The sequence below is a fragment of the Dromiciops gliroides genome, chromosome 1, assembly GCF_019393635.1.
Source record: "Dromiciops gliroides isolate mDroGli1 chromosome 1, mDroGli1.pri, whole genome shotgun sequence".
NCBI classification, from domain to species: Eukaryota; Metazoa; Chordata; class Mammalia; order Microbiotheria; family Microbiotheriidae; genus Dromiciops; species Dromiciops gliroides.
In genome coordinates, this window is record NC_057861.1 from 400,407,448 (window position 1) to 400,423,623 (window position 16,176).

General features: G+C 37.8%; 1 protein-coding gene across 1 annotated transcript in view; it reads left to right on the forward strand.

The window, feature by feature from the left end:
* SLC38A9 (solute carrier family 38 member 9) overlaps nucleotides 1-16,176 on the forward strand; it is a 102,879-nt gene that overhangs the window by 37,207 nt on the left and 49,496 nt on the right. Inside the window, 5 exon segments of the mRNA XM_043978343.1 lie at nucleotides 2,365-2,486; nucleotides 2,858-2,921; nucleotides 5,318-5,411; nucleotides 8,034-8,204; nucleotides 13,260-13,319. Of these exon segments, the coding sequence (XP_043834278.1) occupies nucleotides 2,365-2,486; nucleotides 2,858-2,921; nucleotides 5,318-5,411; nucleotides 8,034-8,204; nucleotides 13,260-13,319 (511 nt within the window).

Consider the following 16,176-nt stretch of genomic DNA (forward strand, 5'->3'; position numbering starts at 1 on the left):
CAAACTCAATAGAAATAGATCCCTGTGAGCCACATACAGACTTAAAAACTACACATGAACATTATCTATTTTGTATTCTGTTTTTATGTATTTGTTAAGCATTTACAAGTTCTATTTTAATCTGGTTCTGGCTATAGTAGACCTCACTCCAGCCTTGTAGAAGTGGCCTCAGAGGAAGAACCTTTCCAGAGACAGTCCCCAACACACGTGTTGGTCTTATTGACCCTTTGTCCTATCATCATACCTTGCTGTACTTCTTTTTTCTTAACACACTGATGTGATGTCCCTAACCGTGTCATAAGCTTTTAAGGGCATTAACCATTCGTCTTATGCTTTTCCCCATTGCTGTGCCCAACACAATGTAGGACAAATAGCAAACATTTAATATATATTTGCTGGTTGATGTGAGCTAGCAAGTCCCTGTAACCATGATTGCTTATTGGGGGGGACTATTTGACCGTAAAGAATTACATTTTGGGGGCAGCTAGGTGGCGCAGTGGATAAAGCACCGGCCCTGGATTCAGGAGGACCTGAGTTCAAATCTGGCCTCAGACACTTACTAGCTGTGTGACCCTGGGCAAGTCACTAAACCCTCATTGCCCCGTTTTAAAAAAATTATAAATTATAAAAAAGAATTAAATTTTTACAAAAAAATCATAGAATCTTAAAATTAAAAAGGACTAGAGAGGTCATTCCAGTTTTCCTCAAAACCACATGAATCTTGGAGGGCAGCTAGGTAGCGCAATGGATAAAGTACCGACCCTGGATTCAGGAGAACCTGAGTTCAAACCTGACCTCAGACACTTGATACTTACTAGCTGTGTGACCCTGGGCAAGTCACTTAACCCTCATTGTCCCACCAAAACAAAACAAACAAACAAAAAATTAAACTAGATGAATCTTCATAGCATCCCTGAAAAGTGATCATGTGACCTGTTTGAAGCTTTCCATAGACCATAGGATCTTACTCCTTTTTTATTAAGCCAGAATTCTCCTCCAATGTAACTTCACCAGTTTTTGTTAATTTGACCCCCTAAGGCCAAAGAAAACAAATCATTCCCTTTCTTTTATGATAGCCCTCCCAAGTCTTTTCATGTCTCCCAAGCCTCTTCTTAGCTAAATATTTCTTCAGTTCCTTCAATTAATGTATGACATTTTGCTACTTCTCTCCACTGTCCTGATAAAACCTTCTTAGATGTGGTTCACTTTGTCAATTTTCTTCCTTCTCTGGATGTGGCATCCAGAACTGGGTATCATCCTCCAGGTGAGTTTTCATGAAAGCAGAGTACACACAGAGTGCTGTTTCTTCCCTCCAGAGGTTATTACTATTACCTCTGCTAATCCAGTACAAATTCACATCAATTCCCTGGCAATGCCATGTCTCTGTGGATTCGTTAACACCCCTTCCCCTTCCTTCCCCATTCTTTTTTTCACATGAATGGCTTTCCTAGCCTTTGCTTCCCTGTTGGGTACTTGCATTTTTTTTTGATCATATAGCAATTTTATATCTGCCTTTAATTCTTCCTTCAGCATAGAATGGATGATAGCAGAAGAATACATTATCCTTTTCATCATGGGGATTGATGGGAAAAAATAGCTTTGTTCAAATAACTATATCATATAGGTTGAGTAAGTAAACCTCTGCTCAAAAGAGGATGCTCTGGCTAATTTAATATATTAACTGGGACAAACACTATGTATGTGTGTAACAGGGTGTGGTAGTATATGCACACATACAATAGAGAGTGTTTTTATAGAGATGTGTAGATAGATAGGTAGATGGATGGATGATAGACAGACTACTTTCAGAATATTAGAATACAAATTAAATAGACAAGATCAAAACTGTACTAAATGCAGTTTATTCCCTTTTTGTGATTCTGAAGGCAGCTCGGAATCTTGGTAGCGCCACAGTATTGTTTTTGAACTTTAATTGTCATTGTAACTTCATATAGAGAACACAGGGACCAAATCAATGCTGAGCTCTGGACTTCTACACAGACGGCTTATATTTGCTTTTTAAAAATTAATCCCATATTGTTGTTAGTTTCTTCCTCCTACAAATGAAGGGGAAAAACTTGTCAACCAGTTGACTGTTCCAGGAGATGGAATTCCAGGATAAATTCTGACTATATCTTGTGTCACACCCTGACTTTCTCTGGAACTGTGCTTCTCATTAAACCAGGTTTCCCCATTTAACTTGAAAAGAATATTGTTAATTTGGTCAGGACCACATGTCTTTAATTTTGTGAACAGTGTACTGGACAACGTTCAGGTATTTCTACTGCAGAAATAAAGAAGTCTCCTAGCATTGTGGCTCCTGGTCAGCTCACATTTATTTTATTCTGTTCATCTGTTTGCCAGATTGCACCTGATCATGTGCTTCCACCTCCTGAAGCTCTCTACGTATACAGCCCACTGGGTTCTGCCTTTAAAAGTGGAATGCTATGTGACGGTTATGGTAAAAACACCAGCTTAGTCACAATGTACGTACAGCTGTTTTCTGGAGAGTTACTTAAATTGTGTGGAAGTGAAAGTTACGTGGTTTGTTTGTTTTGTCCAGAACTGTTATTTCAGTGTTATAGGGAGCTCCTAATAAGGCAGCTCCCTATACAAACTCGGACCACCTACTCTTCTGTGATTGGGGGCCCCCTAAAGTTGCACAAAGAAATCAGCCCACTTTCTGTGGTTTTCACAACCAGGAAGTGTTGAGAGGGAACATTGGAACTCAGATTCTCCTAATTCAAACCAGGTTTCCGTTGATTAATACCAATATTTTAAATTTACTTTTAACCATTATAACCTACAGAGCCAAGTTCCAGTTTCTCACTGCCATTTCTCTGCTTTTTTTTTTCAGTTTTATGATTTGGAATACTATGATGGGAACATCTATACTAAGTATTCCATGGGCAATAAAACAGGTAAGGTAACTTTTCTGTCATCTTTTGCCTGAAAAGAATTTTTTCTTTGTATCTTAAGAGTTGCAATAGAAATTTTCATAATAAACAAAATAATTTCATGATAACCAAAATAATTAGCCTATTGATCACTGATTGGATTCCATTCTTCCAAGAGTTCCTGGGCATTTTAAAAAATATTTTTTATTGATATCTTTTGCTGTGTTTTTTTTTACATCACCAGAATATTCCGTAGATTCTCTTTTCCTTCACCTGAAAGAGCTATCCCTGTAACAAATAATATTTTTTAAATAAAGTTTTGAGTTCCAGATTCCATCCCTCCTTCTTTCCCTTCCCTCTCCTCTCCCTGAGGTGGCAAGCAATCAGATATAGGTTATATATGTGCAACCATGTAAAACATTACCACATTAGTCATTTTGTGCAAGGAAACTCAAAAGAAAAAAAAATGAAAGAAAGTGAAAAATAGCATGCTTTAGTCTGTGTTCAATCAATATCAGTTCTTTGAAAGTGGAGAATATGCTTCATCATTTGTCCTTTTGCAGTTGTCTTGGATCATTGTACTTCTAAGAATAACTATGTCATTCATAGTTCTTCGTCGAACAATATTGCTGTCACTGTGCCCAATGTTCTCTTGCTTTTGCTCTCACTTCACTATAGATCAGTTCGTATAAGTCTTTCCAGGTTTTTCTGATATCATCCTGCTTGTTATGTCTTATAGCACAATAATATTCCATTATAACCATATACCACAGCTTGTTTAGCCATTCCCCAACTGATGGGCATTCCTTTGATTTACAATTCTTAGCCACTACAAAAAGAGCTGCTATAGGGTCAGCTAGGTGGTGCAGTGGATAAAGCACTGGCCCTGGATTCAGGAGGACCTGAGTTCAAATGTGGCCTCAAATAATTGACACTTACTACTTGTGTGACCCTGGGCAAGTCACTTAACCCCCATTGCCCCGCCCCCCCCCAAAAAAAGCTGCTATAAATATTTTTGTACAAATAGGTCTTTTTCTCTTTTTTTGGATATCTTTGGGATATCAGCCTAGCAGTGGTATTGCTGAATCAAAGGGTATGAAGTTTTATAGCCCTTTAGGTATTGTTCCAAATTGCTCTCCAGAATGGTTGGATCAATTCACAATTCTACCAACAGTGGGTTAGCATCCCAGTTTTTCCGCAGCCCCTCCAACATCCAACATTTTCCTTTTTTTGTTATATTTTCCATTCTGATAGGTATGAGGTGGTACCTCAGAGTTGTTTTAATTTGCATTTCTCTGATCAATAATGATTTAGATCATTTTTTCATATGACTATAGATAGCTCTGATTTCTTTGTCTGAACACTGTTCATATGAATATTTTTTTCATATAAATATTTTTAAAAGAAAAAAAATCCACAAAACTGATATATATATAGATATAGATAGATAGATAGATAGATAGATAGATAGATAGATAGATAGATAGATAGATAGATGTATAGATATATATATATATATTTTTTTTTTTTTTAGTGAGGCAATTGGGGTTAAGTGACTTGCCCAGGGTCACACAGCTAGTAAGTGTTAAGTGTCTGAGGCCGGATTTGAACTCAGGTACTCCTGACTCCAGGGCCGGTGCTCTATCCATTGCGCCACCTAGCTGCCCCTGACATATATATTTTTAAAAGTCTGAAAATATGTGCAAGGTACAACACCTGTGGACCTCTCACTTCTACAAAGGTGTGGGATAGGTTATGTTCTTTTATCTCTTGGAACTGTGCTTGTTCTTTATAACTTTATAACATTAACTTTTGTGGGGGGAGGTTGGGCAATGAGGGTTAAGTGACTTGCCCAAGGTCACACAGCTATTAACTGTCAAGTGTCCGAGGCTGGCTCTGAACTCAGATCCTCCTGAATCCAGGGCCAGTACTTTAGCCACTGCACCACCTTGCTGCCCCCATAACATTCACTTTTGAATTTTTTTGTGGGTCTTACCATTCATATTATTATAGTCATTCTATATATTTTTCTTGGCCCTCCTTACTTTGTTCTGTATTAATTCATGTAGCTCTTTCCTTGCTTCTCTATTCATAGTCTTCATTTCTTACAGCACAGTAATGTTCCATTGCATTCATATGTGACAGTTTGTTTAGCCATTTCTCAAATGATAAGTATCCACTTTGTTTCTAGTTCTTTGCTATCACAAAAAGTACTGTTCTAAATATAAACCTAGTAGTGAAATCTCTGGGTCAAAAGCTAGGAATGTTTTAGTCACTTTATTTGCATGACTCTGAGGTCATATAGTCATGAGTCCATGTGATATTTCTTGAAGATGTATAGTTTTGTGTTTTGTGTACAAAGATCTTCATGTTCATCTAACAATGTATTTTACAAGTAAAAACATTTTGTGTTTACACAGGCTGGATTTACCACTGGAATCTGCATCATCATTCTGATGGGTCTTTTAACGCTTTATTGCTGCTACAGAGTAGTAAAATCACGGACAATGATATGTAAGAATCTGACCCACTGAAATAGATCGCCGATGTGGGTATTAATCAGTCATTAAGCATTTATTGATGATCTACCTTGTCCCCCAAAGCTTTGTTGCCTCTCATTCTGCAGTTTCTTTTTTTTTTTTTACTTACTTTTAAAAAATAGGGGCAGCTAGATGGCGCAGTGGATAAGGCACCAGCCCTGGATTCAGGAGTACCTGAGTTCAAATCCGGCCTCTGACACTTTACACTTACTAGCTGTGTAACCCTGGGCAAGTCACTTAACCCCAACTGCCTCACCAAAAAAAAAAATAAAATACGGAGGCAGCTAGGTGGTGCAGTGGATTAAGCACTGGCCCTGGATTCAGGAGGACCTGAGTTCAAATCTGGCCTCAGATGCTTGACATTTACTAGCTGTGTGACCCTGGGCAAGTCACTTAATCCTCATTGCCCTGCAAAAAATAAAAAAAAAGAAAAGAAAAAAAATAGATCAATTTTATTTTGTAAATGTTTAATTGATGCTCTTTATAACATAGTTTCTTCCCAATAACTATGGCCCTTAAAGACTTTTCCTTATTTAAAAAAAGCAATTAAAATCAGCTGACATAAGGACCATATCTGACAGTACAGACAACACTATGAACCCAAAATATACCACCTCCCTCCCAAGAAGAGAAAAGACTTTTTTTAGACTGAAATGTTCAAGACAGTAGTGTCTGCCTTTGAAATCCAAGGAAGTATGTGGCTCTTTGCAAAATGCACTCATTTCTGATGCAGTTTGCCATTGAAAAGAATCTTGACGTTAGAGGAGATTCCTCTGAATCTGGTACATTTCCTATATTTGAAATGAGACCTTTACTTGAAGTATACTGACAGGACTTATATTTTTGTCCATTGAAGTTGAGTTTTTTTAGTTCTAGAAATGCTTTGTATGCATTTGGAGGGGCCTCTCTTAAAAGTAGAAATAACAACCAGAAAACAAAAATATTTCTTTGAATTTCACTGAATTCTTGTGTTCCCTCCTTTATAGACTTTTCCAGATTTTTTTTTTTTTGTCCCCAAAACATTTAGGCCAAAATATACATTTACTGGATCCTACTGGAACAAACTAGAAACCTGGAACTGACCCATCTAATTCTGGTCCTTCTCTGTGTGAGGTCTCCTTCTGCTTCTTGGGGTCCATTCTCAGCCTGGAAAGATTCTTAAAAATATAATAGTGGGGGGCAGCTAGATGGCGCAGTGGATAAAGCACTGGCCCTGGATTCAGGAGTACCTGAGTTCAAATCCGGCCTCAGACGCTTAACACTTACTAGCTGTGTGACCCTGGGCAAGTCACTTAACCCCAATTGCCTCACACACACAAAAAAAATTAAAAAAAAAATAATACTGGGATCCCCTTTGATAGGAAAACAGTTATTTTTAGTCGTGGTGTCTATATCAGATTTGGATTGGACTTGGAGGTATTTTAAACATATGCAGAAAATTGAAGGTTCTAAGGCTGTACCTTTTTTTGAAGTGAGAATCCAGCCTCACCAACAATATTTTTACCAAACAACATCTGATGGAGACCTGACACCTTAGCCAGACAACATCTGAGGCAACTGAAAAACCCACCGCAACTTTAGGTTGCATGTCATGCTTTAAGGTTTACATAGCACCTCACAGACATTGTCTCATTTGATAACCATGTTATTTACTAGCTAGTTGGGGCCTCCTTTCAGTGTTGTAAGGAAGCTATAAATGAATTCCATGTGGGTTTTGGTTTCACATTTTGCCTAGATTTTGTGGAGAATACTGAATGCTAGTTAATTTTAATAGTTTTATACAATTATGGAATTATCATCAAACATTTATAAAGCTTCCACATTCTAAGACTATACTGAATTTGTTTTTTTTCCCCTTTCAGTTTGAAATGTGAGTGGGACCTGGATCAATAATTTTATAGTACATAAATAATTTAATACGTCTGCTAATTTGGTTGCTTCTGTGTGCTATTGCAAGGACAGAATTATTTTTTAGGACTTATTTATAAGTCCTAAGAACAGCTCTCAGGACAAGACTTAAACAAAAAACTACTTAGAGATACCCAGGTTCTTCCACTATTATCATTCATTAGATGCTACTCCTTGATTGTCCTTAGGAATAATATTTACCTAGAACTGAAACTAGAGAAACTTCTTATTAAATTGATGTCTTGATTATGGATAACTATTTCAGATCCCTTTACAAGGAGTGTTCTCACCAAACTCTGTCCAACTTCTAAACTTAATAGGTTTCATTGCTAGTTTCTGTTTGCAGAACATTGGCCTGCATAGTGTTGTTAAACATCTCTTGAATAGCAGCCATGTTTCACTACAGAAATAACGAAATTTCAATGATAGGTGAACTAATTCCAGGATACTGTGTTTATGTCAGTTTGTTAAACACTATATGCCTTTCAAATTGGGAAGGGTGGTCAGGATTTGTATATTTTAGCCAAATATTTTGTCCTTTAAAGGAGATCTACTGAAATAAACCTCTACAGTGGAGAGTAATCCAATCTTTTGATAAGCATTTTGAGATACCTTAGGGACAAGAACTACTATATAAATATGAAATATTTTACTTAATCTGTCCATCTTACTTTTCCCCTTTGTCTAGCTTCATTAGATACCACTAACTGGGAGTTTCCGGATGTTTGCAAACATTATTTTGGCTCCTTTGGTCAGTGGTCTGGTCTGCTGTTCTCCCTGGTATCTCTCATTGGAGCCATGATAGTTTATTGGGTGCTTATGTCCAATTTCCTTTTCAACACTGGAAAATTCATTTTCAGTAAGTAATATCTTTTATTCTTATTTGTTCTCCTATTAGTACCATGCTATTGCACATGGTATGGTATAACATAAAAATGCTGAATTTGGATTCCAAGATGAGTTAGAATTCCACTCTGATTTTTTAGTTGTGTGTCCTTGGGCAAGTCACTGAACCTCTCTAATACCCAGTTTTCTCATCTGTAAAATGAACTCGATAATACCTGTAGGAATGATAATTAATCTAATATGGTTTAAAGAAGGTAACTTCTCTAAAGTGATTTGTAAATCTTTTTTTTCTTTCTTTTTTGTTTTTTTTGGGGCAGTGAGAGTTAAGTGACTTGCCCACGGTCACACAGCTAAGTAAGTATCAAGTGTCTGAGTCTGGATTTGAACTCAGGTTTTCCTGAATCCAGGGCCAGTGCTTTATTCACTGCACCACCTAGCTGCCTCCATGATTTGTAAATCTTAAAGCACTATAAACATGTCAGCTACTCTTCTGGCCTCAAGAATAGCAGGAATGTAGTATAATATCTCCTTTTTACCAAGCTGCTAAAAAACCTATTTCAGCATATTATCACAGCATTATGATCTTTGAAAATGTTTTTAACTTTACTTTGGAGTCATATCTTACCCAGTGATTAGCTTCTAAAGTTATCACATAAGACAAAATCACAGATAGTGACAATTAACCTTGAGATTCCCTTGAAATGTCTGGCTTTAGACTTATTAGAATTGTCCGATCGGGGCAGCTAGGTGGCGCAGTGGATGGAGCACCAGCCCTGGAGTCAGGAGGACCTGAGTTCATATCCAGCCTCAGACACTTGACACTTACTAGCTGTGTGACCTTGGGCAAGTCACTTAACCCCAATTGCCTCACCAAAAAAAAAAAAGAAGAAAAGAATTGTCTGATCCTCTTTGTTGGGAGGTTGGAGCAGTATGTAGGTGCTCAGAGGCTTTTCTTACATGTTGTCATAAATAGACACATGGTTAAAGTTCACGTGTTCTAGCCCCATGTTTAATGCTTCTTCTGGCTTCCCTAAAGTCTTCGTTTTTATTTAGCTAAATGCTATCACTTATTCTAAGTTAAGGGGAAAATTCCTCCCCCTACAACCCAAAGTCCACAGTGGGGAGGATGCGGAGCTGACCAAGTGGTAAAACTGTGGGAAAGATTTTACTTTTAATACTTCTGTGTGAAATAAACAGCAGCCCACATCCCTTGTGTCTACCCCAGGGAAGGAAGGAAGAGACTGGATCCCTAGCTACACAAGGAGGATCTGGTTTAGCAGTGTTCAGGCTAGACCTTTCTCCCCATCACAAAAGGCACAGCTAAGGCCTTGGTAACAGGAGGCACCCACAATATCCTTGTTTCTACAAGGTAAAACTTCCATGATTCAGTGCAGGGGTGCTAGCATGCTGAGGAAATCAATACTAAGAGAAAAGATTAAGAAGAAGACATGTTAAGGAATACAAGACATAAAAAAACTCTGGAACCTTTGACAGTCTGGGTTCCAGGACCCTTGCACGTACTCTGCTTGTCTTGATTCTGCTCAGTAGAACAGAGAGAGACACAGGGAAAGAGAGAAGAAGGGGACGGGCTATTGAGCACAGGAGCCATTCCTGGAGTGAGCATATAAAATTAAATGCTTGTGTGATAAAACAGTTCTGTCCATTGAGTTTATTGAATCCCTATATACATAGCTTTACAATGAAGGACCTTAAAACAGTGTATTTCTAAACTCTAACTTATGCCCTGCTGATTGCAAACAATGTACATTGCCTTTAAAATCCCTGGGCAATAAGAGAGTTTGAAATCACCTCAGTTGGTTTTGTTTTGTTTTGTTGCTATAGAATTTGACTTGTAGCTTTATTTTAAGAGCTGATTTTCAGTCATTCCCTTTCAAAGCAGCATAGTATGAGAATCAGGAAACTAAGACTGTGTTGAAAATGAAAGTGGACCAGTTTTCATTAAGAATGAGAAATGGGGGGGGGGCAGCTACGTGGTGCAGTGCAGAGCACTGGCCCTGGAGTCAGGAGTGCCTGAGTTCAAATCCGGCCTCAGACACTTAACACTTACTAGCTGTGTGACCCTGGGCAAGTCACTTAACCTCAATTGCCTCACTAAAATAAAATTAAAAAAAAAGAATGAGAAATGGGGGCAGTTAGGTGGCCCAATGGATAGAGCACTGGCCCTGGTTTCAGGAGGACCTGAGTTCAAATCCAACCTCAGACTCTTGACACTTACTAGCTGTGTGACCGTGGGCAAGTCACTTAACCCTGATTTCCCTGCAAAAAAGACAAAACAAAAAAAAGAATGAGAAATGAATGAAAAAGGCCCACAAAAATGGTCAGATTATTATGGAGCAAAAATTAATGACTCAGGGAAGCTAGGTGGCACAGTGAATAAAGCACCGGCCCTGGATTCAGGAGGACCTGAGTTTAAATTCGGCCTCAGACACTTGACACTTACTAGCTATGTGACCCTGGGCAAGTCACTTAACCCTTATTGCCTCCCCCCCCCCCAAAAAAAATTAATGACTCAACTCTGCCAGATAAAGTCAGAGAACTTTAGTGGATTAGTCACGTAAGCTTTTATTAAGTGCCTGCTATGAGCTAGGCACTAGGGATACAAATACAATCACTGCCCTCAAGGAATTCATATTCTTTTGACAGGACATAATATACTCACAGATAAATACAGGCTCTATAAAGAATTTGTACACAGTGTTTGGGAAGGGCAAGATTATAAGAACTGAGAGAATTAGAGGTCTTTGAAAGGTAGCAGTTGACTTGAGCCTTGAAGGAAGGAGAGTTAGAAGTTTAATAAGTGGAGACGGGAAGAGGCATGGGAGACAGACAGCCTGTGCATTTATACATCAGCAGAAGTCAGACTGTCCCTTACAGGGATTAGTAGATAGGCTGGTTTGGCTAGAACATAGAGTGTGCAAGGGATGGTAGTGTAAAATCAGACTAGAAAAAGAAGTCAGAACCAAATTACAAAAGGCTTTAAATGCTAACCAAAAGGGTTTTTATCCTAAAGGAGTGGGACACCAGCAACACTTCTTAAAGAGAGGAGTGACATTGTCAGACGTATAGTCTAAGAATTTATAATTTGGGAGGTATGTGAAAAGTGAATTGTGAAATTGGAGGTAGGGGAACCAATTAGGAAACTCAGCAATTCAGGTAAGAGGTGAAGAGGCCCAGGTGACTGGTGTGTGGAGAGAAGGGAGGCAGATGCAAGAAACAGAATCAACAGGATTTGGCAACTGGTTAGAAAAGTTGAAGTTCACTTGCAGGTTACTAATCTCAGTGGCTGGAAGAATAGTAGTGCCTTAAACAGAAGTGGAGACTTGAAAAGGAGGAGTGAATTCAGGAGGAAAGATAACAAGTTATGCTTTGGATACATTGAGTTTGAGATGCTTGTGGGACACAAAGATGGAAATGTCTAGCAGATAGAGATAAGAGAATGGAACTCAGAGGAAAAATGAGAGATGGTTATGTAGATCTGATGGTCATCTGCATAGATCATAGCCTTAGAGCTAGATGGAACTTCAGAAGCCACCTAGTCTAATCCACTCATTCTGGAGATGAGGAAACTGACGTCCAGAGAAGTAGTCATTGCCCCCAAATTACAGAAGTAGTAAATGTCAGAAGTGGGATTTGAATCCAGATTTTCACACTTGGGTACCACATTACACATAAGTACATTCACATGAGCTGATGAAATTACTGAAAGCCCAGGATGGAGCCCTGAAGTACAGCCACATCTGGGGGAGGGAATGGATGATAGTCCTACACAAGAGACAGAAAGATTGATCCCTCAGGTAAAAAGAGAACCACACTGTATGGGGCTGAAGTGGAATGAAAGTGCAGATCACAGGTATTGAATTGGGAGACATAATGAGAGACCAGGGTTTCTGAGGGCTCACGAACATGTAAGCTGAGATCCTAGTGTAAGGGCAGGTTTGGGATAGAAGACTGGGCCCAGTGCTGTCATTGGCATGGGGGAAGCCATATTATACAGGGTTAAGGAGAGTGCGGAAACTTATTTAAGAAGTGAGGCAGGGGCAGCTAGGTGGTACAGTGGATAGAGCACTAGCCCTGGAGTCAGGAGGACCTGAGTTCAAATCCGGCCTCAGACACTTAGCACTTACTAGCTCTGTGACCCTCAGCAAGTCACTTAACCCCAATTGCCTCACACAAAAAATGAAAAAAAGAAAAAGAAAAAAAGAAGCGAGGCAAAGATAAGGGAGAGATAAAATGGTTGCTTCATGGGGTAGAACAGTCAAGATGGAAAGCTACTTTACCACTAATGAGACCTGGGAACTTTCTAAGTAAATAGGAAGGAACCAGTGGAGAAGGAGGGAGGTTAAAGGATGTGTGTGAGAAGAATTATTAATTTCTGGAGCAAGTTCATGAAAGGTAGAAGGAGTCAAGGGCAGGGGAGGGGAATCAGATAGAGTGAGGAGTAAGTATATCTTTTCCTCTGAAACAGGCTAAAAAGAGGAAAGAATAAATGATAATGTTGAGAAGTGGAGAAAGGAAGAACTGACAGGTGGCCTGAATCACCTCATTGAAGCTGGACTGGATCTTGGCATCCTAATAATGGCAATTTATAAAGTAACATCATATTTTTCATCCAGGGATTATATAATACTTCATAAACATTTATCTTAAGGAAGGTTGCCCAGGGGCAAATTATGAAATCACAAAATAATTTAACTGCCTCATTCAGCTTCCTCTTTGGGGGAAAAATGTATTTGTTTTAGTCCAGAATAGTACAATTTCTTCAGAGACCTAAAAATGTCAAATACTTCAGTCTTGAAGTTAAGTTAAAGTCTAAATTGGAATGTTTCCACTCTGGGGTCATGTTAATTGGCATGAATGTATTATTTCATTAACCTTTTCATGTTTTTAGGGTAGTGGGTGACACACGTTTATGACAAAAAGAAGCTAAGTCACTTACAAACAAGAATTTAGGGTTTCCAAGACTGGTACACTAGGCATTACTGCCTACCTGTGGTTTCAATAGTGGTTTCAGCATCTGGATCATATTGTTTTTATTTTCATATTTCAGATTTTGTTCATCATATTAACATCACAGATGACATCCTTAGTACTAATGGTACCAACCCAGGTAAGTTGTTCTATAGCAATTTTTTAAGTAGTGTGTAAGAATTATAGCGCCAAAGCCTATGACTTTTAGTTTCGTAGTGGGAGGAATTCTTTGAGCTTAAAATAAATATTTTACTGTTTAATCTGAGAATCATTGTGCTTTATTATTCTCCCTCCTCCAAAGTTCATAGGATACAGAAATGTTATTCAGCAAATCAAGAAGAATTTCCTGACAGTAAATAGAGGTCAGTAATCATTAAAAAGAAAGTTGGAGTCTTGAGAAAAATCTTGGATCCTTTTAGAAAAGCTTCATTTGATCATCATAATAAAAGAGACTTTGAGGGCAGCAAATATGAGCTGATAAAAGTTAGTAAAATTCAGAGTAAGTAAATGAGTATCTTAAGTATCAAAAACCTTCTTTTCTATGATAATACAGGGTTATTAGAGGGCTGGTATCATTGTAATAGATTATTTGTGGAGCATTTTGACATTTTCAAATCTATTCCCTCAGAAGGGTTCTATACAAGTAATAGTGTCCCTCATAGAGGTGGGATTTTCAGTCCATAGAGGTTCAGTGACTAGGCCAAGGTCGCACAGATACCAAGAGTTAGAGCTTGAACTTGAACCCCAGGTTTTACACTAGGTTCAGGGCTGTTTTCTGAAAATGATAGCATCATCAACAAAACCTAAACTCCAAACAAGTTAAGATTCATAGAACTTATATAACTTTTGAAAGTTTATGGAGGTATATGTTAATCAACAAGATAAGAGTTCACAACAGGGAGCAGCTAGGTGGCTCAGTGAATAAAGCACCGGCCCTGGATTCAGGAGGACCTGAGTTCAAATCTGGCCTCAGACACTTGACACTTACTAGCTGTGTGACCCTGGGCAAGTCACTTAATCCTGGTTGCCTGCAAAAAAACCCAAAGAGTTCACAACAGTTGTACTTGAGTTTTGCCTATTAATTATGCCTAATTAGTCTATGTACTAAAAAGGAAATGAAAGAATTAACAATTTTATTCCTTGTGGTGATTTCCCTTTTCTCCCACTCTAAGAATTTTGATAGCTATCTTGAAATCCCTGCTTTATACCCCTCTCACCAAAAACATTCATAGGAAGCAGACAAAACCTGCTTGACTTAAGAAAAAATGCTACTATCAGAACTGCCCTGATAGTCAATGATATTATTAGTACATTGTTATCTAGTAAGGCTATTTATTGCTCCTTAAGTTTTTTCATCATACATTTCAATAGTCAAGTATAAGAATATAATCAAGTAACAGGTGAAGTCCGTGTTCCTTCTGTGTTGTTGTCTTTTGCTGATACCACTGTAATCAGATTCCTTACCTATACCATAATAGAATCACATGTGGCAAGTACTGGCTATATTATTTCAAAGCCAGATTGCAATATATTTCTGAGCTATTGGTGCTATAGAAAAAAATCAGTTTAACCCTCTTTTATCCATAACGGAAGAGGTTTAAAGAACAAAAATAAAAACCCTTGCAATACAAGAAAGTAGAAAGCATTTTTATCTACTTACTATTTAGATGTATGTGTGACATTTTATGTGTTGGAGAGAAGCATAAAATTAGAAACTGTTATTAGAGATGAATGTTATTTTTGTCTTTGATAAACTGTAAGACTTCATTACTTGGCTTGAGTGAATGACCTCTTTAGATGGGTTACATCTTCATTTTGCACGGGTATTTCTTTATAAATAACAACTTAATAGTGAAAATTGTACTGAACATATGAATCACGATGAAACTGGTTTAAATTATTTCCTGTAACACAGGAGGAAATTATCATTTGCTAACCAGTTCCAGGAAAGTTGCATTAGATTGACTGTCATATTCTCTGGTTATCCTCCAGGCTCTTAGGCAGTTTTTGGATCTCATGGATTGAACCTTAGCTGGATAGTTTAAGAGGGATTGCTATGGGTCATCACTTCACTTAAATTCTTACATTCTTTTTTGAGGTTTTTCCTTTTTGCTCTGATTCTTCTCTCATAACATGACTAATGCAGAAATATGTTTAATGTGATTGTACATATATAACCTATATCAGATTACTTGCTATCTTGGGTGGGGAGGGAGGGGAAGGAGGGAGAAAATTTGAAACTAGAAATCTTATAAAAACAAATGTTGAAAACTATCTCTAAATGTAACTTGGAATAATAAAATATTTATATGGAAAAAAATTCTTATATATGGCCTCATTGTTATGGTTCACATATAGAGATCTTCGCCTAGCTTTAGATATAGATATAGATATTTATGTCTAAAGATATATGTATGCAGTGATATATGCATATTGTGTATCTACACCCATGTATATGTATACACCTGTATACACATGTGCATTGTATAGTGATGTTATTTTATGAGTAAAGTGTAGTCTAATTGCCAATGACTATATATTATATTTGTTGGTCAAATAAATAAACATTAGGCTATTTGTCTTGAAGTGTGTATAAAGTATTCATGGATGGAGCATTTTTTATGCTTTTAAATAACAACCAATTTCCCATCTAATCCATTACTCCCTTTCTTGCTTCTCTTTCCAATTCAATTAAATACTTATTAAGCATTTCTTATGTGTCCTAAGTACTAGAGATACATAGACCAAAAAGTATCTTGGTACTCACGGGGAGCTTACATTCTGCCAGGTGGAGATAGTTGGTAGAGATACAACATATTTTCAAGTAAGTAAGTACAAGGTCATTTGAAGAAGGAGACTCCACAGACAGTTGAGGTCAGGAAAAACCAGGGAAGGAGGTGGACAACAAAGGAGTTAGAAACTGAGTTGAGCCTTGATAAAAGAAAAGGATTCTTAGAGATGGAGACGAAGAAGGAAAGTATTCCAGTTATCAAAGG